General features: G+C 38.8%; 1 protein-coding gene across 5 annotated transcripts in view; it reads left to right on the top strand.

Annotated features, from left to right (window-relative positions):
• Positions 1–24,766, top strand: part of TULP3 (tubby like protein 3) — a 35,272-nt gene extending 10,506 nt beyond the window's left edge. For 3 of the 5 annotated variants that reach the window (XM_026079982.1, XM_026079979.1, XM_026079981.1), the window contains 10 exons: positions 5,389–5,440; positions 10,093–10,255; positions 12,149–12,325; positions 13,865–13,998; positions 14,588–14,785; positions 15,281–15,393; positions 15,827–15,941; positions 17,938–18,036; positions 21,646–21,817; positions 22,322–24,766. In XM_026079982.1, coding sequence (XP_025935767.1) covers positions 5,408–5,440; positions 10,093–10,255; positions 12,149–12,325; positions 13,865–13,998; positions 14,588–14,785; positions 15,281–15,393; positions 15,827–15,941; positions 17,938–18,036; positions 21,646–21,817; positions 22,322–22,455 — 1,338 coding nt within the window. In that variant the 5' untranslated portion in view covers positions 5,389–5,407 and the 3' untranslated portion in view covers positions 22,456–24,766. Of the gene's footprint in view, positions 1–2,317; positions 2,453–5,388; positions 5,441–10,092; positions 10,256–12,148; positions 12,326–13,864; positions 13,999–14,587; positions 14,786–15,280; positions 15,394–15,826; positions 15,942–17,937; positions 18,037–21,645; positions 21,818–22,321 lie in introns of those variants that run through there. The other 2 variants (XR_003255808.1, XM_026079980.1) reach the window with 2 other exon arrangements.
• Positions 24,767–27,168: the final 2,402 nt, after the last annotated feature.

Here is a 27,168-nt window from a genome sequence, read left to right on the forward strand (position 1 = left end):
TCTCTAGTCAACTTAAAATGAGCTAAAAGTTTCTACTGGAGACTTTCCCTGAATTTCTATGCCAAACTGCAGAGTATCAGAATTTTTAATGACTTTCTTACAACTGTGTACAAACAGGCGATAGTGCTTGAATTTCTTTCACCAAGAATTCAGTGCATATGTACTGTCAATATATGCTCAGACTAAGTTTAGAACACAGTTTTTTAAAAACAAACAATCTTCTCTCATGTCTGATTCTATTTTAAGGCTGGGATGGTTTCTGTTTCTGCCATCTAGTCTGATCTGCTTAAGAGAGGCCAGTGAACTTTATTTTTTGAATTATTTATCAAGCGTGTAACTACTTGAGCTACAGAATAGCTTTAAAACAAAAGGAGGGAAGGGTGTCTTTAGTTGTAGCTAATCTGCAATGCCTTGCTACATTGAGTATTTAGGAGGAGAAACTCAATAGGGTGTTTCTTCAGGGAACTTCTGATATGAGGAATGAACCTATTTCGCTGAATACAGGAAAAGCAATCATCAGATTTTCCATTGCTTAATGTATTTCAAACCTGTTTTTCCAGTGAATTCTGGATCACATAGAGCATTTTCTCTCTAAAGGCTGCTCTTCCAATGGCTTTTCTCATTTCCTCTGGCTTGCTGCCTCTCTCTCACAGCTGCAACCAAGCAGTTCTTCACCAAATCAGTTCCCAGTGAAAGCAGCCGTTTATTTGCCTCTTGGCTTCAACAGTCAGTGTACAAAAGAAAACTTAATTGATCCCTTGATGTAACCTGAAAGAAGAGTGTTTTGCACTTCCATTTGGGATAACCACACCTGTAATCTGAGGTAGATCATAGTGTTACTTTGTGACAGCAGTTTTTAGGATAATAATATTCAGCCGTGATTAAAGGGTACTGTTTTCTGTTGAAATTCCACAGCTCCATGAGGTATTCCAATGATTAATCAGCCACAGTGTTAAATATAACTTTTATTTGCAGTCTGAATTTGTTTAACTTCAGCTTCCTATGACTGGATTTTGTTGTCTTCTGCTCACTTGAATAGTCATTTCTGGCTTCATATCCATGGAAGGTATATTTTCCAGTCCTCAGTCAATTTTTTCTGCTTTCTGCTGAAGTCATTCCAGTTCTTCGGACTCCTTCCCGTTGTGTGACCTTCAGGCTGGAAATGGTTTTCCCATTCTGACTGACTTCCCATTCTTCCTGCCCTGCATTTTCTATTCTCCTGTTTTAATATCAGGGTATTTCATTATTCACAGAATGACATCATACTGTGATTTTGTATTTGGTTAATTTAATGCTCCTTTGCCTAATTATTCCCAAGTGCTTAGATTATAACTCTTTTGGTTTTTCAAGTCTAATATATTCAGGAACATAGGAAAGTTGGAAGGAAAGCATGTTAACTCTGCCAATCTACACTTATGCTTTACAACATATTTTTGAATTACAAAACAGGAGTCTTTTCTTTAAAAAAAGTCATACTTTGCTTCTAAAAGAGCTAGCAATGCTGTGCCTTTTTTACAATAGTGAAAAGCATACAAACTGCATAAAAATGGACTCTTAATTATATGTGAATGTCTATTAAATAATTTGAGTTATGTCTTCATTGCAATTAGTTTGGTATTCTGAAAATGGTTAGGAAAGACCAAATAAATGCAAGTTATTTCATTTATAGTTAATAAGTTTGTCATTCATATTCCTATTGCAACACTTTAGCCCGGTTTTCATATCATAAGCAGAAATTAATTCTGATTTCAGCAGGAATCTGAGGTGCTATCAGTTAAAAAGGAAGCGTTTCACTTCGTCTTGAACTGTGTTGAACCTGGAAAGGTAGTGAGGAATGCCATTATCTCTCACTATTCTATTCGGTATTCAAACATGTTTTTGTATCTTCTCTATTGAGTATTTTTGTTAAACAGTTGCCTTCCCACTCCATTTTTATTTTATATACTGGGTAATCATTAGTCTTCACTGCTATGTTATTCTTTGGGTGGCTGTCTTTTTCTGCTGCATGTGCCATAGGAGAGGTAGTGGATTCAGCTAAGCATAGCAAAGGAATTGGTGGCTGAGGAATTGGATAGTCTATTCTCCACTACAACAGGTGGAAAGAGGAAAATCGTGACAAGTTACTTAAATACTTTCAGTTCATATTTATCAAGGGTAAATGGACCGTTCCAGCCCCGCCCTGTCCCGACTATGCTGTTATATCTATGGAAATGCTATTTTTCTCTGTTCCCAGTGAATATTTAACTGCTCTTCCTGCATGTAAATCCAGCAAACAGAAAAGAGCATAGTGAATAGCGTTGTGGTTTTATGCAGGCATGACCGAAGAGCTGTGTGCTCTTAGATGTGCTGTGTAGTCCCTCCGCAGGAGGATTCTTGCTGTAGCCAGCAGCTGTGCTTGCATTCTTTGCCGATGAGCTGTGGGAGTGCCTCTTGCAAAGCCTTTTCCTGGAAGGTTCGTAACAACACCAGCTTCGCGGTGGCAGGCAGAAAAAGTTTGAAGTGGGGAGGAAAAAAAGCTCCTTTGTCTGGCTATTATGTTACTTTCCTGGTGGCCAAGTGCTGGAAGGAAGGTTGCAGGAGGAATAAATGAAAATAGTGTGGGGGGGTTGTTTTGTTTTGGTTGTTTGTTTGTTTGTTTTAGTTACAATTTACACTGTCACAGTGCCCATGGTTTTACCTTTTCTTCTTATGTAGATCCTTTATGTAGATCCTTGTATTACAGGGAGGATTGATGGCTTCTTTCACTTTGTGGCATGCTAGGAGATGTTTTTAGTCTGTGTTTAACAGTAAATTGTAAAGGAGAACACTGTCTTTTGTCCTCTAAAATGTTTTCAAGAGTGTTTTTGCTTTTGTCCCCCCTTTCTATCTTTTCAAGGGAGAATGGGAATCTCCATTCACTGTGCAGTCACTTTTTGTGTGGTTTTATACAAGGAAAATTAAGATTCTGCTTGTCTTCAGACAGTTTTGTGACCTTTGCTGTACCAATATGGAGACATTGTGACCTGTTAGTCTTTCTATACTTTTAACCACTTTTGAGTCCCAATTAAGTGGTTAAAAGTGAGGCATTATGTAATCTGCATTATGGTCCTGTTCCTACAGTCTTCAGACCTATCTTTGAAGTTATATAACTTTATTCCAGTGCACGCATAAAATTTAAAAATGCATGACAAATATTTCAATTTTTACTGAGGATATCTGCAAGTCTTATATGTGAGTGTTAATATTCCATATGTTAATATGTTAATATTTTGTCATCTTCTACATAAAAAGGAAAATCTGCAACCTTATTTCCAAAAAAATTTTTTTTTTTTCTTAAGGAGAGAGGAAAAGACTCTGAGGGTGTATTTTCTGTTGCTAGAGGAAAAGTAACAGAAATACAGAAGCTAGTTTGTATCTGCAGAGTACAACTTTGTGGTTCTTTTTAATTACATGAGAATGTGTTCATAATCTAATATTGATGCATGCTACATATATCACTTTATAACAAACTTTTGATAGCAGTCAATAAACGTCATCCATTTATTAAGTCAGTACTGCCTTGTCTTTTTTTTTTTGTCCTGAATATTTTAACTGAAACTGTCAAGCATTATTCTGATTATGCCAGAAGTATCCTTTTCCATCATCTGTGCTTTATATAAAGAGCATTTCACATTTTAACCTTATAGTCAAGTTTCACGTGACAACTAATGTTTATCTTGCTGTACTCAGTAGAAATGTCTCTGTGTTTCTTGCTTAAACGATGGACTCTTTTGAGATGGAGACAAGTGCACCACTATAACTGTTGCTGCAAGGACACTCACTAGCTCTCTGTCAGTCTTCAAGAAAGGCATCAGTTTTTTCAAGGCCCTCCTTTGCCTTTGAATCCCAGGTGAATACCTATTATTGGCCCTTTGGAGAATAAAGTCAGTTTTTAAAACTGAGGTGCTTTCAGGTTTCTAGACCTCTTATTTGATGATACTTTACAAATATTAGAAAAACAATTCTAGAAATGGGAAAAATTGCAACATAAAAACCAATGACGGTTGTGACCTCCCTTTAAAATACCATTAGTTGGGCAGTAAGCACCAATTTTAGGGTATTTAAAGTGTTACTTACAACGTACTAATAAGAAATTTTTGCTCTAATCAGCAGCCCCAGAGCTGCACATTTCAGCATCCCAGGACAGGGCCCATGTTGTACACAGTAATCTGCCAGTAAGAAACTCGGAGCTGTTGCTCTGTTCATTTGCTTAGCTGACTGGAAGTTAAGTCAGATACAGATTTAGTAGGGATCAAGGGGTCTCTGGGCCCTTTCTTCTCTCATTAGCACCATATGCTGTGCTCCATGCTCCATGTCATGTGTTTTGTAGCGACTGCACCCCTGCTACCTCCCTCTCTCCCTCTCTCTCTCCATCCATCTCTCTACTGTTTTCTGTGTTGGGGTTATATTCACCAACATCTGCCAGTTTGTGACATCACATCACTGGTCATTTCTGCATGCCTCAACCAAACAGGGAATTTCCTGTTTAAATAGGAACTTTGGCTGGTCCTGCTTTTCTGCTTAGCATGGCTAAAATATATAATGTTTCCTGTATAAGTATCTTCTTTCTCCAGCATTAAGGTTCTCCCACTTCAAGAGATGTCTTTGTCAAAGTCCCAGTGCGGGAGAAAGGTGCACAACTGTAGTAGTCAGAATGTGTGCTTACTTGTCAATTAACCTTTGTCTTTTCTAGGGTTAGCTGCTCTAAATTGCTCTTTATGTAATAATTCCTCATCATAAAAAAGGAAGTGGGAAGTCTATATGGAATATGACTCAGGATCAAAAACCAGAGCTGTTGTGAAAGTTAGCTATAAAATGCTTAAATAATGAAATAATTATTTTTTTCCATCTGTGAGAATTAATATCAGGTGGTGTAAACAGAGATTCTCTCAGGTTATTAACAGTAATTTTGGCAAGTCTGGTGGGAGGAAAAATTGGTGTAGGGTTGACCCAAGAAGAACCCTCAAATTTTGGGTTAGTTTGGAATTGGGTATTTTATGAAGGAACAGGGATTTTAGTGAATTCATTTGAGCTGTGTTAAGTCTTCAGATGTAAATTGTCTCATAGCCCACCTACCTACTGGTTCATAATCCACCCATCAGCAGTGAAACTTTTTTTTTTGCTTACAAAATGTTTTCAGAACAGTTTACTAAGGTGATTAAATCACTGTTTGGTCCTATTTATCACTGAATATGAAGTATGTTTGTTTTATTCTTCAAATCTTTGTAACTTGATCTCCCTATGGGGTAGATATTATGTCTTACAGTTGTTTTAAAGTCTTGATGGTGAAGTTGTTGTAGTCTATAAATATTGTACACTCTTTTAATGCAAACTATCTACTAACAATAATTATTTCTTTCTGTTTCCCAGCATCTTTGAGGATGAAAGCATGAAACTACGACAACTGAAACTAGAAAATCAGGTAATGGTAGCGCAGAAGCTGGCAAGAATCAGTATAGGAAAACAAACATTAGCCATCTCCTTTTTCTAAGTAGGAAGGAGATGAAATTGTTTGTACTTCCTTTCCTTTCTCCCCCATTTTTCGTCATGATAGCCTGGCCTGTTGTTGTCATCTACTTTGTAATGTTTTACCTAGAGCTATGTAAGATTTGTGGCAGCAGTGAATCCAGCCCCTATTCTGTGATATGTAAGGCTGTATGTGGATTCAGAATCAATGTCTTGGAGACTTGAGAATTGGGGGTGATGTGATTAAAAACGCTTGGTCTAAGCAATAGAAACAGAACTAATTTCTAACACTTCTCCTTAAAAATTTTCCTGGCTTTTGTTAGTTTGAAAATCATCCTTGCCATGGTTGGTAGGCTTGATTTCTTTGATACATTTATGCTTCATATAGAAACTCTTACTCATTTCATTGGGATTGAGTCACCACAAGGCAGGAATCAGTCAAAATAGAGGAAACTCTCTGTAAGGAACTATCCAGTTTAAACATCAAAGAAAAATGTTCCTTGAGCTATAAAAAGATTTGCTTAACACTGCTGTTGAGACAGATTTCCAACATCTTTCTACCTTTTCTTTTTTCTCTCTAAGAATAAATTTACAGCCAAGCGTTTACCATCTATTAGGTAAAGTGCTTCTGTTTCTAAAGCAGCTGAGTGCTGTTTGCTGGATGCTTAGATCACCATACTCTTCGAAGTCATAATGTATCCGTCCTTAATATTCTGCTTCTGTGACATTTTAAATGCTTATAGATTAAAAGTCTTAAGATGTATGGTTATTGTGATTATCAGGCTGGCCATTCCACGTGGACCAGAAAACAGTGCATCTTGCAGTAAATTGAATAACATACAATTCAACTAGATAGAACATAGAGCTGAGTTTGAGTTAGTGTTTTTTAGAAAGGACCTTCTGTTTCGGCTGAGGATTTTTAAATCCAGACACAGAAGTCTTTAGAGAACTGTTCCAGTGGAAACTAACTGATGTAATATATTATTTATAATAATGTATAACATCAAGTTCCATCTGTGGGCTAGATCTGTCTGCCAGGATGCTTTTGTCTAGCCTACTGCCTTTTCCTTGGAGGAGAAAGTGGGTGGCTGCTCAGGCAGTGCTTTCTTCCTCTGCAACTGAACTGGTTTCTCTGTGCTCTGTAAGGCATCTGGAGCCCAAACTGTACTGCTGCGATGTCCACATGGGTGGAGAGGGTGAAGCTGATGGCATGTTTCTGAATGCCCCTAGTGTGGCACTTACTCTTGGCAGTAACTTTCATTAATGCCATCATCATTGGCATTATCATTGCTGCCTCAGTATGAACTTAGGGTAGAGGAGGAGCTGGAAGAGTAGTGAAGAGGTTTCAGAGCTAGGATCCAGCATGCATGGCCTACTGAGGTAGGACCATGCCATGATATCGCACCCTCAGTGGTGCAGGGGTTGGAACCTTCCTGTGTACCATCTTACTGTTGATCACAGTTGTACAAAGAATATCAAACTAGCTGTCTTATTAGTCTGCTGTGGTATTTTCATCCTGATGCAAATTCATTAGAACCAGTGTTGTTGGTTTGAGTTTATTAAAATCTGACCATTTAAACATCTTGTATTCTGATGTTATGCTTTTCTCTGTGGTGCAGGGAAAATGTTTTTGAAGAAGTTTTAATACATGGAGTTCACAAAATGAATCATGACAATCAGTGTCTGTTATTTATTTAATGGATTACATGCTCCTGTGCCTTATCCCTGAACTATCTGAATTTTTTAACTGTAATACTATATGAATTTTTAATGTAATACAGAGCTGGAGGAAAAGCCTGGTTAGTAGACAAAATGAAAAGAAATATAGTTTGGGTGGTTTTTTGATTCTATTTTAGTGAAGTAAGTTTCAAAAGAACACACAACTCTGAAGGTAAAGCTGCTATGCCACCATGTGTAGACAGAATGAACTGCTACCAAACATCCTGTCAGTGGGCTAGCAGATTTTCTATGTCTCAAACAAGCAAAGTAGTAGAGAGAAACCTTTCTAAAACAAATGAAATAACTATCATGTTTTACCCCTCTGGTTATCCTGAAGCTCTTCCTAAATGAAGGTCAGTCTCATCTACCAAGAATAAAGTATATGTTTCAATATGATCCTATTACCCAAAGCCTGCTTTTTTTCTTAAGGAGAGTCCTGGAATCTCTTTGATAAAACAGAATGTACTATAATAAGAAAAAATAAATTACTAGACCAGTGAGCAGTAAAATATTTCAAAAATGTGATCTAATAATTAGTAAAGTAGCTCTTTAAAACTATTTATTCTATTTGGCCCCAATTTCGATTTCCAGTTCTAACAGTAGTTATGCACTTTCTTACTGCCTTTAGGATATGTCTCTTTTCCTTCTTGTCTGTCCATTTGCCAGGTAGAGAAGCCTTGGCAACAATTTTTCTCAGATTCTTATTCTGAGGATAATGTTTTGATTCTTGTTTCCCCCTCTCCTTTTATTTCCACTATTAGAGATTTGTAAAATATTCTGGAATTTTTTACTTTTCACTTAGCATTAAAATATAATAAAAAAAGATTGAAATTCTCCTAGAGGGCCTGACTATCTTTCTAGAAAACAATTCTGATTTGTGGTGAGCATTTGCAAAGAATTGTATTTTTTCTGCTTATTTTTCTTTCCTTCTTTCTAGACCAATGCTTTAATCTCTTTAAAATTCTATGTAACTTTTGCTATACAGGCCAGCCCTTGCATATAATTCTGCAATAACAAACACTACCAAATAGTACAGGTTTCAGAAATTATTTCAATGACAAGTCAACCTGGAAAGAATAACTTTCACAGTTAACAATACACTAACCTTAGTTGCAGCCCACTTCTCAGGAATGTTAGAGAGAATAATAAACTGTGTCAGGTAGCATCACTCTCACAAGCATCATTATGAAAATAAACATATTGCAGTCTAGTCTTCAAATGTAATTGTGCTTTTTAAAAAAAATTATTGTTTTGGAGAAAATTACTTTAAAAGTAGAAAGAGTAAAGGAGGATCAAGAATTGACTTGTTTTGGAGTTCCTGAGGGAGAGGTTGGATGAGAAACCACCATTGCTTGAGATAAAAAGCCTAACGAGGAAAAAACCAACAGGAGAGATAAAAAGCATAACAGGAGAGGAAAGGGCTCTAAAGACATTTATGTCTCAAGTGGATTGAGTTCTTGTCCTATTTATCTGATGGATACTTGGAGACTGAGAAGAATTGGATGGAGAAAGAGTTTTTATCATCCTGAAGAACTTTCAGGAGGTTAATAAGGTGTCTAAGCAGGCATGGATAAACTGCACCTACAACGAGGAACTTGCACATTGTTTGGCATAGTGGTGCATTACAGAATATTGAAATATGATTCTTCCCTTTCCTTAATGCACCTTAAAAGTTAAAAGAATTAAGTATGGCTGTCTTTAAAATGATATGATGTGCCCATTTACCTTGATTTATGTTCAGAAGTTGTTTCTATTTTCATTTACTAGGAAATCATGAACATCAAATCTATATGCATGTTGGAAAAGTATTGTTTCATTTTTAACACTAACATGTGGATTTACAGTTCTTTCCTTTCAGTCCTAAATTGCATGGGAAAAGTTTGCAAGGTAGATCAGATTTCCTATCACTGAATAAGTCCAATATTAATGACTGAATTATCTGTCGTCTTCTTTTCCTTTTAATTTACTTATTTTACCCCTACCTTTGTGTCTTATCTCAGAGAACCAGTTTCTGAGAGCTGTCTGTTGTGAGTTCTCCCTATTAGGTCACAGCTTTTGTCATAAAACCTGTTTCCTTTGCAAATCTTGACTTGCTTTTGCTGCATTGTGAAGGCATTCATAACTTCAGCAGCAGAGTCAACTGAATGAATGAGCCCTGGTTAAGGGTTTTTAGAAATGGTATGTGCTAGTATAAGTCTCTATTCCCATGTAATGCAGGGGGCAAAGACTGTCATCTTTACTCTGGCATTTCCTGATAGTCTTGAAGATCAAACCATAGCAATATAATAAACATATTTCTCTTAATATGAAGTTTGTTTAATTGTACTGAACAGTGAGGAAAAATTATCCATTTCCTAAATACACCAGAAGATGTTGTCCTAAAAGACAGAATGTTTAGTCCAATCATAACTGCAGTGGAAAGAATGGAGAGTCCTTGTGAGCTGTTTTATCTGCTCTATCAGCTTAAATAAGTATGATGCACAGAGTAATAAAATCAGAAGGACATGTTGTATATTGTAAAATTTACTTTGTGAAATGCTTCGTTTTGGATTCTAAATGACTCTGCTGAATTTATCTCTATTTATATTATGGATTAGTGCAGTTTAGACTGAATAAAAGGAGTTAAAATTATTTGCTGATGGCCTCAGGATAGATGAGAAAATGAGGAAGTGTCTTCATCCCCATCCACCACTGTTGGAGAATCAAAGGCAGTGTCTCGCTCCAAAGACATTGTGATATCTGTCTCTAGCATTTCTGTCAGATCACAGCATTCCAGGTCGATCAGTGATCTTGGTTAGTAACTTGCCTTTGCCAATATCTGAAGTATGCTTTCTGCCTCTCTGAATGTGGTTACTCATCCCTATTTCATATTCTTTCTTTATTTCACAGAGAGCTCTTCTGGAGAAGAAGCAGAGGAAGAAGCGTCTTGATCCCTTGATGGTACAGCCAAATCCTGAGGCAAAGCTGTGCAGGTCAAAGCCCAAAGGGTGTGAGGAGCAGACTCTCTTAGTAGAAAACCCAACTCCTTTCCACAGTGATGTTACATTACATGGTAAGTAATCATCCTGATTACAGCACTTCCCAAAAATGCCAGTGCATGCACTTTATGTCAGAGATGGTCACCTACATTGCTGTGACAGTGGTCAGGGAGAAACAAGATTGATTACACATTTCTCTATGTAAAATTAGAATTGTAACACAGCATGGTTGAGCAATACTGAACTGTAAAAACAAACAAATCCTTATCTTGAGTTTTGTGACAGCTGAGAATCATCTGCCTTTGAGTAATCTCTCTCTTGTGTTAGGCTACAATGAACTTCCAAAATGAGTTAGGAACTTCTAGAAAGGTAGGGAGATAAGAATCTGGAGTAAGAGTTTTCAGAAGCAGTAGGATAAAGAAGAGAGAATAATCCAGTAGTGGATGCCTATACTATCCTTCAAGGCAGAACTCTCAAGATTGGGTATGACTGAATGATAAAGTAGATGAGAGCAAAACAGAGGGCTTATGAATACCAGATGAGGTTCTTACTGTTTTTTATCTCACCTGTTGATTTCTGTGAGCTTTTGGGAGAGAACAGGAACATGACAAACGAGCTGTAGTGGTCCAGAAAGTCATAAGCCCAATGAGATATCAGGGAGCCAAAGGCAATGACTCAGTGGTCTCACAGCATTATAGTAAAATAGCGACCATTCTGTTAGGAGTGAAAAAGAATAGTAGAGCCTTAAAGACTTCCATGTGTGTGTGTGGTGGGGCGGGCAATGAAACCTCCTACATTCCGCTGGAAGTATCAGAAAAGAGTTTGAGAGCCGTGATCCCATCAGCCTATCAAGGAGGTAACAGGAAGCATCCTCTGACTTTGAGATGCAGGATGCAATAATACCACCATTATATCAGCAATAGAGTAAAATTAAAAACAAACAAACAAATCAGTGTTACTTGGCTTGAAGATCACATTTAAATGTTTTTTCGTTCTCCAGATTTCTTTCAGGATCGTAGAGCGGTGACATAGGTGGTAGCATTTGTGTGTTTAAAACCAGGTTGGAGAAAGCTTCTGTTACAGGACACTTCTAAGTCAAAGAGAGAGTAAAACAAGATGAAAAAAAATTAGATTAACTTTGAAATTAGAAAACTTCAGTACTCCTTCAGAACAAAAATGAAAACTGACCACTTTCTCACTAGCTTACATAGTTCTGAAGCTTTCCCTATACAAACAGATTTTGTTAAGAAGTGGTAACGGTTGTAAACATCTCAGAAATCTGATGACTAGATAAACTAGATAAGTATAGTTTTAAAATGAAAAACAATAGGAATCCAAGAAATTCAAAGCTGAAACTACACTTACGTATTGTGTGCTCCACAAACGTGTTTGCAATATTATGCCAGTCCCTGAAATCAAGACATCTCTTGCAATTAAGAAGTGCAGTCCACAGCCGGGTTGCCTGTTTAAACTTGATATTTTCATTTCTACCAAAAAGGTAGATAGCATCTATTTATAGTGTATCCTGCCTGTGGCTGTAGATATCTAATCACATCAATTGTGATGTTCACTGTAGAGCACCCCACTTAATGGCACAGGAGCAAACAAAGAACCTGAATATCAGGACAGGAAAAGAAAATAGAGTAGCTGTAAATAAATAAATTGAAGGATATTAGTGTGCATGACAAATACCACTGCCTTAAGTGTTCAAGCCCTTGTAAAAAAAAATAATAATAATAATAATAAAATAAATACAATTGCAATATTTATAAATGGGGGAAACTGATGCTTGACATGTTTAAAGTAAATAACTCACAATTTTCCTGACCAAAGTTTAAGCGAACAAAAATAAATCAGTATTTTAAAGGGATGCTTGAGCAAAGGAAGGTGAAATGAGGGACTATCTTGGGACACTACTGTAGCAGTAAAAATTTGGCTTTTGGATTCTGCTTAATTTTGGCCTGCAGGCATTGATGGACCAGCTGCTTTCCTGAAATCAGAAGTGCAAGATTTAAGGACCAAACTCCAAACTCTCTCTGCTGGATCTTCCATAGCAGAAGACAATGCAGATCAGGAAAATGATGGAGAGGCTCTAACAGATACAGCAGGAAAGCCAGATCTGCAAGAAATCTTACAGAAACGAGGTAAGATAATGGGGCAGAGGTCTTTTTTCAGGGTTCTTCTACTTCTTTTTTTTTTTTTTTTCTGTAACATTAAAAAAGTGTGTGTGGGGGGAGATCAAGCAAGTGTCTGTAGGACCTTCCTCTTAAATACACAGCTAGCAGTTTCTCCAGTGTGTAGTTAAATGCAGAACTGCAGTTTCTCCTTTTTCTGATGTGCTGATATTGATTGGAGCACTAGTTATATTTTAAAGGTTTGTCAATATCCTGTATTATTTCTGGCCTTTCCAAGGAAGTTGGTCACAAAAAACTACACTTCTCATTTTGCTAAAGTTCAAGGTATTTTTATTCCAGATATAATATATATGCCTATAATGCCTGGATATTATGACAACAGAGGGACCTTTTATAGACAATAATGCAGTAATTATTTAATTGTTGAGGAGACCTTCAGGAAAGGTACTCTTCCTGAGTCAGAAGATACCACAATCAGCAGTTTTGGAGTTTTATTTTCAATAGTTGAAACTACTCAATCCCACTGAGTAGTTTCACATTGGAGTGTCCATCCCTGCCTGCCAAGTATCTTAATTTGCTGCCAGTACCACAGGAAATCTTTTGTTGCATGCTGTCCAAGCACTTTGCAGCAAAATAAAAGTGACTTGCCTATAATATGGTACACAGCTTGCTTTATTTTGCAAAACCTGTCTCCCAGAATGTGTCCAGAACACTATGAATTAAGGTACCACCATATGTAGAAATACTTTCAGTTGTCAGATGCAACAGCTGTTTACCTATGGATAGCAACATTATACAAGAGTTAGGACAGGAAGCAGGATAGAATGTCTGAATAGAAACTTCAGGGGAAATTAGTGGAGGCAGAATGTAAACAATGAGTTTTGAAACCGGCCAGAGCACTATGGTTAATGCCTTTCCTCTTTCCAAATGTGCTTTGGGAAGTTTATTGACAGGTTGTTAAGACTACATTTTTCCGTTTCTTCTGAGACAGAGAACTTCCATCAGTGCCCTTTCTATTCAGTGCCATGTTGGAATACTGCTATAATATTGGTTCACAGGAAAGAATTCAGATTAACAGGCTGCTGCTGTTCCTATTCTGTAGTGCTTTATGCACTTTTCCATTTCACAGCCAAATTATAGGAAGGAAATCACAGAACAAGATGATGCAACTCCAAGTGGAAGGAAACATCAAATAGTAATGTGTACAGAAGTTCTTTTAAATTCATTTAGCCAGAGTTATTTTAATTATATACCACAATCATGAATGAAAGCATAAACTAAGCAATACAGTATATCATGTAAAATGTGTAGTGATAAAAGTCAGACAGCTGCTTAATCAGCTGAGTAGTGAAAAATGTCACTAGTGGTTTGGATTACAAGGCTCGGGAAGCAATATACCACAAGAAGAAAATAAGCAGTTGGAACAGCAGAGATTAATTATGAGGGTAGAAGCAGAACAGCTATGTAAGAGGCATATGTGAATTAGTGATTCCATGAACTTATGATGCTTCTTTCAGAGGTTGCTTGCTTGATCCTCTGTTCTGACAGGAATTTCAGGCAGTTTGAATTTTGATGAGGAGGACACAGAAGAGGATGAAGAAACTAGTAAGAGACCAGCATATCATTCACCATATCCTGAATCTGAGAGGCCTAGTTCTGCAACCAGCCTAAAATCTTCTGAAGTAAGTGTCATGAAATCCATTTCCAATAAGGATTGGGCACGTACTTGTTTTTAGTACTCACACCTTGAGCACTATGTTAAAATAGTAGTTGCAACTGCTGTAGCTAGCATGCTCATTCCTGAAGGCAGAGAAAGGTCAAAATTGTCAGGTTATATGACTGGCTCATCAAGTTAAACACAAAGACCTAGTAATGATCAAAGGAGCAGTGGATGGAGGAACACAAGTAACCTTATCATCAGTGAAGAAGAGAAGACAATGAATCGGCTACTCCTCAGAGACCCTTTAAGGAGAAAGATGAGTCCGTTGTCTCTGGTGCAAAACTCGCCAAGATGACAAAGAGTAACTAACTCTCCCCTCGGAGAGATCTGTTGGGCGGGGGAGGCAGGAGTCTTTCCTAAGATCAAAAAAGTCTTCAGCCAGGACTCTTCTCAACAGGGAAACACAGGTGGTTTCTTGCTAAACTCCCCTTTCCCAAATATCTTCCTCTTGAAACATGAGGTCTTCTGTTTCAACTGACCTTTCTTTTCTTGAGGAATACCAGAGCCTCTGATCTGATCCTAATCTGCTAATATGATGTTTCTTCCCACAGGAAACAGGTGCTTCCTATACTCCATCCCCTCAGGCAGATGCACAGCTGGGAGAAGTAGAGAACTTGGAGGATTTTGCATTACGCCCTGCACCCCGTGATATTACAATCAAATGTCGAATCACTAGAGATAAGAAGGGAATGGACCGGGGCTTCTTCCCTACTTATTACATGCATCTGGAAAGGGATGACAACAGAAAGGTATTGGGACCAGCGCACAGTATCTTGGCTATTGTACTCCTACCACAGACTGTTTTTGGTGTAATGGGGAGCAGTGCATAAACTGGTAAGAAATCAGAAGCAGAGGAGAAAAAGCATGCTGATGAGAACAGCTTATATTTGGCAAGGCACTAAGCAAGGTTTAGAAGCAATAATAAAATGAAAGCTGAAATACAAAAGTATAAAAGCATAAGGGATAAAGGAGAACAAAGGGACTGAGTTGTTCCAAAAGAAAAGGAGGGCAGACAAAAAATTAAAGTTGCTTTGAATCTAGACTGTTGAGGGGGCTGATTGGAGGATTAGGATTTCAGGCTGTTCACTTGTGGAAGAGGTCAAAAGTGTGGAGACAGTAGTAACAGCACAAAGCAAAAAGGGGAATGGGTGAGGGGAAACAGCTGAGAGTTTGGGTAGCAATGCCTAGCTATGCATCTGGGTTCTTTGAAAACTCCAGCCTTGATCAAAGTTTTGTCTTTCCAGACATTCCTTCTTGCAGGGCGAAAGCGGAAAAAGAGCAAAACGTCCAATTACCTCATATCAGTTGACCCAACTGACTTATCTCGGGAAGGGGAAAGTTTCATTGGAAAACTCAGGTGAGAGCCACAGATGAAAAACAGAGACAAATATACAGCTTCTGCGGTAGGAGAGATTGGATTTTCATTTTAGCTGACTTGGAATTGCGAATAGCAGTCTGGTCTCAATTCAGAAAGAATGAACTTGCCTCATCCTGGTTAATGTAATCTGTATTCACCTGGGTTGGCAACCTTTCTTCAGAGTTACCATTCAACGGTGCAATTTAGAGAAGGAATCCCGTCTTGATGCTTTTCCAGGACAGGTTACAAGCTTAGTTTACTATGGACTCTTCTGTTGAAGCTCCTTAGTGAGCTGACGATAGGAAGATTCAGATGGGAGTGCCTGGAGATGTGTAAGTGGTTTCGCTGTGCTGCACAGCTACCTTTAGAAGATGACAAAATTTTCCACTGACACATCTCTCTCTTTCTGTCTCTTCCCATTACCTGACATTAGGTCAAACCTCATGGGAACTAAATTTACAGTTTATGATCATGGAGCTAGCCCAATCAAGGCACAAGATCTAGTGGAAAAAGCTCATACTCGACAGGAGCTTGCAGCCATTTGTTATGTAAGTAGTGCTTCTCCCCTTTTGCCCCCTTTCCTTTTTTGTAGCCTGGCTTCCAAGGAAGCTAGGCTCACAAAATCATGCTGTCTGGCAACTTCCCCTATTTAACTTTTGAACTAGCCGACAAATTTCAACCAGATTGGACAAAGGGCAGAGGCCTCAAAGAAAAGTTCCAAGTTTCATGAAAAAAATCAGTGCTGGGGTAGGGAAGGAGGGAGAGAGACCCAAACTAATATATTCACTGAGGGAAAGATGCCAGTGTGAGCACATTCATTACCTGTTCTGAACTTGCTACCTGACCCATCATCAGGCATGTGGCCAGCCAACATATCCTTGACCTGGAGCCAGACACAGCATGATTTGCCTTTTGCTCAGCTGGTATCTGGTGGACATTAAGAAGGAACTGGTGGTACCATGTGAAGGAGAGGTATTTTTGGCAGGACTAAAGGTATTGTGGTGGATAGGAGAGAGCTGGTATTATTTCAGTAGCAGCATGTTGTTAGGAAAGGTATGTTACCAGGGGAAATCATGATTCACTAGCTGTGTCCTAAACATGTTCTCTTATTCTGATCTTGTGGATAACCTCAATCCAGGCTATGGAGAGGGGAGGCACTTGTAGCCACATCACTCTAGAATTATGTGAAGATTCGCAAGCTGCATTGTTTCATATTTCAGTCCTGAAGTTTGAGGTCTGGAAGGAAAACTTGAGATTCTTCACTAAATGATAGTCAGCCAAGTAGAGGGATTTTTATCTTTACTATAGTTACAGCAGCAGAAATTTAAAGGGGTATTAGTCTACTGGAGCATGATCCTGATCTTTTTGCTAATGGTCTTAATGGCACTTGGGAAAAAAAAAAAAAAAAGAAAGATGAGATAATTCCAGTACTAACCTGTTTATGTAAATGTCACTGGATGTTTTCTTTGCATACAGTATTCTTCACTTCCCTGCCTAATTGTGCAGTGAGGTGTTAAAATGAGCAGACAATATAAAGCCAGCTTTTCAGAATTCTGAAGGTCTGAAATGTTTTATCTACATCAAATTATTAAAGTTTACATATGAATAAAATCAGTACCCTGGTTCTCATATGTACCCCTAGATTTTCTGAAATGAGATAATAGAGGTTGCACCTCCAAAGACTTATTCTGTGTCTGTACTAGCACATTAGAAGAAGCTGTATAACTTCTATTAATCAGTATTTCTAAAAGAGCCTGGTTTTGTTTGTTTTTTGGGGAGTTGTTTTGTTTGTTTTTAATCTGTTCTTTGGGAATTTTAAAGGTTATTATTGACATGATGTTACAGAGCACCTTAAATGGACTGGATGGTTAAGAGACCAAGAAAGACCATTTTTCTTTGCTTTATACCCAGTCCACTTGCAGCAGTCTCTTGCTGCACTTTCAGATAGATCTGCTTGTCTTAAAATTGAAGCTCAGATAGATCCTGACTACTTTGCTTTCTGGGTCTGTTCTTCATCATTTATAAAAGAGCACAATTTCAGAGAAAATTGTAGATATACTCTTAAACAAAAATAACAGAGCCTAAAGATAAATAAGTCATTCATTCTCCAGGAACATTCTAGCCTAAGTGGTGGTCGTATAGATAATATAAAGACCCAGTCAAAGACCCATGAATTTTATCACATTTAAGCCTTGTTCACTAGCAATATTTTAGCATCTTTTTGTCTCAAATGCAAAAATTTTTGCCTGAGATCACCCTTGTCTGATTTTATTGTAAATGTTTGTTTCATTAGAACAATACAGGTGTGCTACAAGTTAAGTAAGTAGAACTATGTACGTCTTTTAATACAGCTCTCAAAATGGAGAGAGGCAGCTATTCTCAGTAGTTAAACACAATTGCAGTTAGATAACTGCTAGTACAGTTGTAGCTAACAAATCTCTAAAAAACAGTACAGATGTGGATTCAAGATCAGCCTTGCTGTCTTTCCTTCTGTGAGATGGAGTATCTAATTTCCTGAAAATAATGTCTCTCCTTGTCTTTCAGGAAACCAATGTGTTAGGATTCAGGGGTCCCAGGAAAATGTCTGTGATCATTCCAGGAATGAATAAGAATCATAAGCGAATTCCAGTCCGGCCACGAAATGTGAGTTTGGTCATGTTTCAGTCTGGAGGAAGAGGTTAGAACTTTCTCCTAGAGATCTGGCTGCTACTGACAATTGTGGTTGTCAGAGCAAGGTTGTTGATGGCAAGGATTGTTAGTATGTTTCATGGGCAGTACACTTTTTACAGTGCAATGTAAAGGTCTTGATTAATGTCCTTGCATTTTGCCTCATTTGTAGCCTTTTGAATAGTGTTTGTATCCTTACTTGCTGTTTAGTTGGACCTTATCTAGCTGTTTATTTAGCTATTGCAATGACTATTGTATCTTGTTGCTATTGCGCCTACAACCCCTTCTCATAGACAGGACACTTATGCTGAGAGTTGTATCAACACAGAACAAATTTGCACCTCCCAAAAGCTTAAATTTAGTCAAATATGATTTACAAGAGATGGATAGTAGCCCACAGAAAGATTGAGGCAGTATTTTGGTGTAGTAGCAAGAGTGTAAGTACATTTGTGATCAGAATGTTGTCAATCTCTTTGTAGGAATCACAGAAAAAGAGGATTCTGTACTGAGAAACTGGGATGAAAAGGATGGAGTTTTGTGCTGGCTATTTAGTAAGGACTTCTCATACATGTGGGAGATTTTCTAGTTAAAAGCTTACAGGGACAGGCCACTTGGGAGGGATATAGGGACGTCATGCGAGTATGCAGGGATGGTACTAGGAAGGCCAAGGCCCATTTGGAGTTTAATCTGGCAAGGGCTGTCAAGAACAGCAAGAAGGGCTTCTTTAAATACAACAGCAACAAAAGGAAGACTAGGGAGAATGTGGGCCCGCTGCTGAATGGGGCAGGGCCCTAGTGATGAAGGATAGAGAAGGCAGAGATACTGAATGCCTTCTTTGTTTCAGTCTTTACTGCTGAGACCAGCCCTCAGAATCCCAGAGAGCCTGATAGACCAGAGGGCTGTGCTGCCATTCAGAGGGACCTCAACAGGCTGGAAAGATGGGCAGAGGGGAACCTTATGAAGTTCAATAAAGGCAAGTGCAAAGTCCTGCATCTAGGGAGGAATAACCCCCTGCACCAGCACAGGCTGGGGGCTGACCTGCTGGAAAGCAGCTCTGCGGAGAAGGACCTGGGAGTGCTGGTGGTCACCAAGTGGACCATGAGCCAGCAACATGCCTTTGTGGCCAAGAAGGCCAATGGTATGGACTGTATTAGGCAGAGAGTTGCCAGCAGGTCGAGGGAGGTAATCCTCCTCCTCTACTCAGCCCTCATGAGGCTGCATCTGGAGTATTGTGTCCAGTTTTGGGCTCCCCAATACAATAGAGACATGGAGCTACTGGAGTGAGTCCAGCAAAGGGCTACTAAGATGATTAATGGACTGGAGCATTTCTCCTATGAGGAAAGGCTGAGAGAGCTGGGCCTGTTCAGCCTGGAGAAGAGAAGGCTGAGAGGGGATCTTATCAACGTAAGTACCTGAAGGGAGGGTGTAAAGAGGATGGAGCCAGACTCTTTTCAGTGGTGCCCAGTGACAGGACATGAGGCAACGGGCACAAACTGAAACACAGGAAGGTCCGTCTGAACATGAGGAAAAACTTCTTGACTGTGAGGGTGACAGAGCACTGGAAGAGGTTGCCCAGAGAGGTTGTGGAGTCTCCTTCTCTGGAGATATTTAAAAGCTGTCTGGACAGGGTCTTGGGCAACGTGCTCTAGGTGACCCTGCTTGAGCAGGGGGGTTGGACTAGTTGATCTCCAGAGGTTCCTTCCAACCTCAACCATTCTGTGATTCTGTGAGAAGTGTATTTGAAGTGTATTTGAACGGTGCATGGCCGTTCTTAGTTGGTGGAGCGATTTGTCTGGTTAATTCCGATAACGAACGAGACTCTGKCATGCTAACTAGTTACGCGACCCTTTCACTGTGAGGGTGACAGAGCACTGGAAGAGGTTGCCCAGAGAGGTTGTGGAGTCTCCTTCTCTGGAGATATTCAAAACCCGCCTGGACACGATCCTGGGCAATGTGCTCTAGGTGACCCTGCTTGAGCAGGGGTGTTGGACTAGATGATCTCCAGAGGTCCCTTCCAACCTCAACCATTCTGTGATTCTGTGAAGATGTTTTAGTGTGGGATGAAAAAGACTTCTGGTTCAGATCCCTTAGTGTGGGTTTCATGTTTAGTGTAATAGAGAAGAGGGCAGTGGCAGGAAAGATGGAGTAAACAGAGAGACATGGTCAGTGTTATAAGCTAGAAAATAGTATTGCAGCAATGTTTTGAGTGGATATGAGAAGAGAGAAAAGAATCTTTAAGAGTGGAAACTAAGAGTCATAAGAGTCTGGAAAAAAGATTTAATTCTGTGGATGGGCAGGAGAATTGAATCTGGAGATGGTCACTGATTCATCATCTCTCTATAGGTATTTCCATCTCCACCAAACAGTACAGTAACCATTTCGTGGCCCTGCCTTTATTTTTCTCTCCCATTTTCCCCAATGTTTTGTTAGCAGGTAAGCATGGTGGCAGTGGTCAAGGCTGAAATACAAAGTTGTTCTGAGATGTTGTCAAAGCCTGCAGGGTAGCAGTTTGACATTTCATTTTTGCTTCCTTCTCCGTAGTCTGATGCCATCAGTTAAGCAATACTGTCCCCACTTTAAAGGAGAAAAAATTGCATTTCTAAATGCAGTTTGGCAACTATTCTCAAAGTTCTCTTTGCATCTTTATAAAAGCAGACAAATATAAAAATAAAGATATAAAGTAAGTAGATTAACTTGAACAATAAGCTTTAATGAAAATATAAAAATTGATTATCCTCAAAAATCCATTATCATATCTGTATATACTAGTACTAAAACATCTGCCATAGTTGTATTTGCTAGACCTCCACAAGAGGTTTTTTCCAGATCATCTCCTTCCCATTAAATAACTTCAGTTTGGATTCTTTTTCTTGGTAGCTTTTAGCTTATATTATTTCAGGCTGGATTTTATTTGTTGCATAACTTTTAAAATTAAATCATAGGTCATGTGTTTTCCTCACTACTGTTGGCAGCTCCTTATAATTCCCTCTGTTTCTCAAACATAATGTGTTGTTTTACCTTTTTTTTTTTTTCTCTCTCTCTCTCTCGTCTCTGTGTTTCTTATTTTATTTCTCTTATTAGACCTGGTAGAATGACATTTAACCTACTTAAGGCATACTTGCAGCCCACTGTAGCCTTTAGACTTCCTACAGAAACACCCTAGGGCCTGGCACTCTGGAGTTAAATTAGATGATTTTTCTTTGTTTAAAAGTTGGAGATCCTGTCGGAGAAAGCTTATGTGAGTCTTGGAAATGATTCCTGCCAGCAGGGTGATAGTCTGTGGAAAAAATAAATACCTGTGACCTGTGGAGCTCACACTTGTTCTCTTTCGCTCTTTTTTTTCTTCTTTGGTTAGAGATATGATGATAGGTTATTGAGGGGAAAGAAACCCTTGGACTGGAAATGTGGGAAAGTATCTGCCTGGTACCTGTAGGATATTTTCAGTAGGACAAAGTTTAAGTGCTGTCATTGTGTTCCCTCAAACACAGAATGACTTTCAAGTGATAGAGTGCATACACTTGAGAGGCAGTACTTGAAAACAGAGCCGTTCCAAATCTGATAAACATATTTATTTCTTCTGAACAGGAGCATGAGAGTCTGCTATCAAAGTGGCAAAACAAAAACTTGGAGAACCTCATTGAGCTACACAACAAGGCTCCAGTCTGGAATGATGATACTCAATCCTATGTTTTGAACTTCCATGGGAGAGTCACTCAGGCCTCAGTGAAGAACTTCCAGATTGTCCATGACAATGACCGTAAGAGTCTCTTGGAGAGCTTGTGGGGCTGTCATTACAACAGGGAAATCCCAGTATATTTTGTGAGGTTTGGGAGATGTAGGACACCCTTCCTGGAGAAGGGAGACTGAGTGGAGAAATTCAGCCCAGGGGATACTGGGGACTTCTGATCTATCAAGCAAATGATATGAGACTTCCCTTTTTCTGAGGTGGGTGCAGAGGCTGCTGTCCACAGCTGCACCAAAATAGGGGACAAATGCAAGCCTCCTGAAGGGAAAGAAAAGGATTAACATGACACCTTCTGCCCAACCAAATAGTGGTTTGAGCCTTGGCTCTGTGAAAGAAGGTAATCCCAGCAACACAGTCACTCTAGAGAACAGATTTTAAGGCCAATTTGGTAAGAAGGAATAGATACACCAACCACATATATTTGGTATTGTTTGACTCCTGGTTTGATTTGTTTGTTTGTAGTTTTTTTGCCTCCATGTGAAATTGCTGTTCTCTGAGTCTTTCTTTTTTCCCCAGCTGACTACATTGTGATGCAGTTTGGTCGTGTAGCAGAAGATGTGTTCACTCTGGACTATAATTACCCTCTCTGTGCTCTCCAGGCCTTTGCTATTGGACTTTCCAGCTTTGATAGTAAATTGGCCTGTGAATGAGCGAGACAACAGACTTGAGACATGGAACTCACTGTCATCCCTGCATCTTGTTGTATGAGTTCCAGGTGGAGTAATGAGAAACACACTGGGGATGGGAGGGAACTGGAGGACAAACTTCTGCAGACTTATTAGAAAGTAAATAGCAGGCCTAAGGGCATTGTGGTAGTCAACAGTAGACTATCTTGGGAGACTGTCCCAAGACGGAGCACTCTTTGTACGTATTGTGGAAGAACAAGGCATATGCATAATGTTTTTGTAGTCAGTATTAATACTGCTTTCAAAATTCTGAAACAGATGCTGCATGAGAGCAGGCTAAGAAATTTAGGCTACTAATTGGAACGTGTTCAGCTGGAATTAGAAAAATGGTGGTTTAGTGTCCATATACCTTGGATCTTCAGCAGTGCCCCTGGAGCTGATGCTGCTGATCTTACTCAGTTCCTGAAGAGATTAATTCAGAGAAAGGAGGATAGTTATGGTATGTATTCTATTTTGCTCTGTGTGTTATCTTGCTGTCTGTTACAACATTCACAGAAACAGAGGGAAGGGTTCAGCTTATGCCTCTGTGCAATTGTAGGTAGTATTCAACGAATAAAGAGCTGGAATGAGACACTGGTTTTAATAATCCACTTCTCTCTTACTCTGAAGAATGGTTCTCTGTTAAGGCTGATGGTCAAGTTCCCTTTCATTATTCTAATTGCTCCATATCCCTTGACGATCTTTTTACCAAATAAAGAAGAATCAGATCTCCAATAGTCCCTTCTTAGTTGGTGATATTATATCATATCCATTCTTTCTCTTATTCTTAACTGCTTGAAAAATGAGATTGAATAGATGATAGAATCTGACTGAATTTGGCTGAAGGTAGTATTGTAACAATTTACAGTACTATTCCTGAAAAGTAGTGTTCTGACTGAACAGTAGTAGTGTTCTGACTCTAAGCAGATCAGGATTTTTATTTTTTTTTTCAATTTGTATACTGTTTGTAAAATTTGTCACATTTTTAGGAATAAGCTACTGGCTGAATTCATTTTTTGTTTAACATAATATCTCAAATCATGACCTATTGAAATATATTTTATGTAAATATTTTTAATCTGAATATAGGAAGGAGAAACCTCTTTCCAAAGGAGAGTACGGGTGTTTTCAAAGGCACCAGTAAGTTTAAAAAAAAGTTGCATCATGGGGTTCTGCAATGTGTCCTTCTGCTGTTCCATATTTAATGCTGGATTGTACAACATGGAGAATGCAGGACCTAGCATGGAACATTTCTTGATTGAAATCGCCTTGACTCATCAGAGTGAATTGCTGCACACTGTCATGTAAGCTTCATAGTCCACACATCTGCTGCGTACTAAAGCAAAGAACAGCTACTAGCTTGCCTATTTTGTGACATTATGCATATCCATGATGATTCTGGAAAACTGTATCCCTCCATTGAACCAAGAATAGGTGTTCTCCTATTGCATATTGTCATTGTCAGCAGACTAGCTCTGTTTCATGCTCCCAAAGGCCAGCTTTATTGTTTTTGGTCTCCTGAGTCCTCACAGTGGTAGATACCACTTGGTCTTTCAAAATAATGAAAATTTGTAAAGACATTTTCTGATATTGCCAGGAAAAAAAATATTGATCATACTTATGTGTAACTCTGTATTTAACTGTAAATTGTGAATTGTTGCTGAGGGCTCCAGCTCTAGAAAATGCTTCTCTCTGATGCCCATTCTACATTAGCTGGGGAGCTGTTGTCTTGAGAGTGATCTCATTGGCAGAGCACTTGACAAAGAGAAATCGAATTGTATGTGTCTTCTGTGCTTGTGTACTTCATGCTCTTCAGCCTCGGAACAAGACCTGGCAGTGTTTTCCAGCTGTGCTCTGATGAGTTCTCGCCTGATGGCTCTGCACTCCCTTTACCCTTCCAGAAAAACTAAGAAATCGGTTCAAAATCTGTCTTGATCGTTTTTGGTTTTGTTTTTTTTTTTTTTGGGGGGGGGGTTGTTTGTTTGTTTGTCTTTTGACTTGGACTGTATGACTGCCTTCTGTTAGTTTGTGGTGACCTGAAGATAGGACACTAATTTCCAGCTCAAGACAATTTTCTCTGTACTGAGAAGACCATGGTAGCATCCCTTTACTCATCCTTTCACTTAGGTCAGTCAGCAATGGCTTTTCAAGCTATTTGTTGGCTTCAAAATGATCCTAGCAGAGTCACCCTGACCTCTAGGTCTTTCTGTCAAATTATGCAGACAGATGAACTGCTTCAGTGCTCTTTGATCAGCTACTGTATTACATGAATTGTATTTACAACTTTTATATCTTAATGAAAATAAACTAATTTATAAATTTAAAAACTCTTTAATTCCAAATTATTTTTGTAGGATTTTGCTGTTATGTGTGGGTGGTTTTTTGTTCCTCCTGTACTACCTGCTACCTCACATTCTTCCTGTCTTCTCATACTTCATCTCTCTTCTTACTCCCCTTTTTCCTTTATAATTCTCAATTCTCTCTTCCTTTGTGGTGGTTTTTACATACATTTAAAAGTATGAGAATGAATGTAAGGGCTACTGCCTGTTTTTCCACCACCAGGAAGTCTTCCTGTGCTGTTCTTGATTCCTGTTTGATTCTTTGTTCAAGCTAGTTACACTTCTCTTCCCCATATTCTTAGTGCTTCTCCCAGCCTCCAGCTAGGGCTTTTGGGATGGTTCTTTATGCATTTTCCTACCCTCCATCTGAAGCCTTTGTACATGCCAAGTACAACACAATATATTTCTGAATCAAGAACTGAAATAATGTAAGGCAAAGAGGAACACAAAGTTGAAATGATTATGTTTCTTATTTTCACTGGAAGACGTATGAACCTCACTAAGCGGAGATACAGTGGTTCCAACAATCAAATACTGACACGGCTGTCTGTGTAGGCCCTATTCTTTGATGCAAGCTGCTCACTATCTCTTCTTCCAACTCTTTCCATCTCAGCCAAATTAGGTATAGTTGGGAGGGAAAACTGTGATTTGCTCAGTAAAGTAATATTAGTTGCCACTTATTTACCTTTGCATACAAATGTAACATCCAGGAAATCCCAAGAAGAGCTTAGAACAAGGAAAGCATCATATTAAACTGTTAAGTATGAATCCTAAAGGCAGGCATAGCAGACTACAACAGCTCATAGGCTCACAAACATCAAAGGCAATGAATAATTTCTTGTTCTTTTTAGGGATGAGTCCCACTCTCATTGAAGTTTTGCTGCTGAATTTGGTATTAGCAATAGCAGAGTTTTTGCTAAAGTATAATAGAATTATTATGCAGACAGTACTTAGAGTACTCTTCCACTTGCTGGTATTAATAGTTCTATAAACCTCTCAGTTGTAATTGAATTAGATTTCCTGTCCCTGTTACAGAAGGCAAGCAAGCCTTCCTCATGGTTTATAGGCCAAGAGCTGAGAGTTTGTGCAAAGTCCTGTGAAACAGAATTATGGACTGGCTTCTTATTTGATAGTCAGTTCCAACCTCTCAGCTATAGTGTCAAATTGTTGTCCTTAACTGTAGTTTGGAGTCACTACAGCTGAATCCCAGAACTTAGAAAGAAACTAAGATATCTATAGCTGAGCAATTTGTTGCTACCTAGACCAGTGCACAGACAACTGTGGTGTGAGGGTTTCCTTACTAACAGGGGAAGAACCTCTACAACTGTGAGGTAGTAAGAATCAGAAGCCCTGCAATTAAAGAAGGCAGAGACCCTGTACCAGCTGTTACTGTTACATCTCTTGAACTGCACATTCTAGAGTTTTTGTCTTCTCATTCTGTCCCTTAACATGTTCTATGTGGAGTTACTCTTTCCCTGCTGGAAGTTGGAAGTCACTTCTTTGGTCCCAAGATGGGAGGAAACAAATCCAGAAGCAAACCAGACTTCACCAAAATGTGTTAAGGTAAAGGCTATTATAACTGTAACCTACTCTGGTATTTTAACATTTAATTTAGAGATTATATACATAGATGAATATATTCTAGAGGATGGAATTGGTGGAAATATTACTTTAAGTAAATGACCAGACAAGGGGGACCACTGCACTCTCTACAACAAAACAGCTTAAAATGCAGAAGAAAACATAGGATTGATTTTTCTTAATGCTTAATTGAGTTGAGCCCTCTATTTATTAAGGGGCATATTTTACTGTGAACAGTGTCTTTATTTTAAAAGTTGCATATCAAAATCATTCAGCTAAACAGAGTAAAGGGTCAGGGAGTTAGGTCTGTTCAGCTTGCCCAGCTCCCTCTGCTTCCCGTTCTAAGCAGAATGGTTTGCTTCACCATCACCACTGGGGGGGGGGGGGGAAATACTCCATTCTTCTGAGTGGATTTGACTGGAGTCCTGCAAACAATTTATGTGATGATTCACAGGAAGGAATAGGATTCAATTCCTTCTTTTTGAGCTATGTTGATTCTGCAGGAGAATGGGAGCAAAACTGTTCATTAGTCACATTATCATCAGACCTGGCCTAGAGTTCGCAGAGGGAGCAGATGCGAAGAGAAATGACCTACCTTTTATATATGCTCATTTTTCATAAAATTACATATTTTTCATAGGACTTAATAGAAGCAGTAGCTGGATGAGATCATTATAGGGCTTTATATTAAAAAAGGCTGAATAATTTAATTGAATTTAGTAACTTCCTCTTATTTATATTGTATATACTTCTGATTCCTACAGTTGCATCAGAAAAA

The sequence above is a fragment of the Apteryx rowi genome, unplaced genomic scaffold (assembly GCF_003343035.1).
Source record: "Apteryx rowi isolate R43461 unplaced genomic scaffold, aptRow1 scaffold_506, whole genome shotgun sequence".
NCBI lineage: Eukaryota > Metazoa > Chordata > Aves > Apterygiformes > Apterygidae > Apteryx > Apteryx rowi.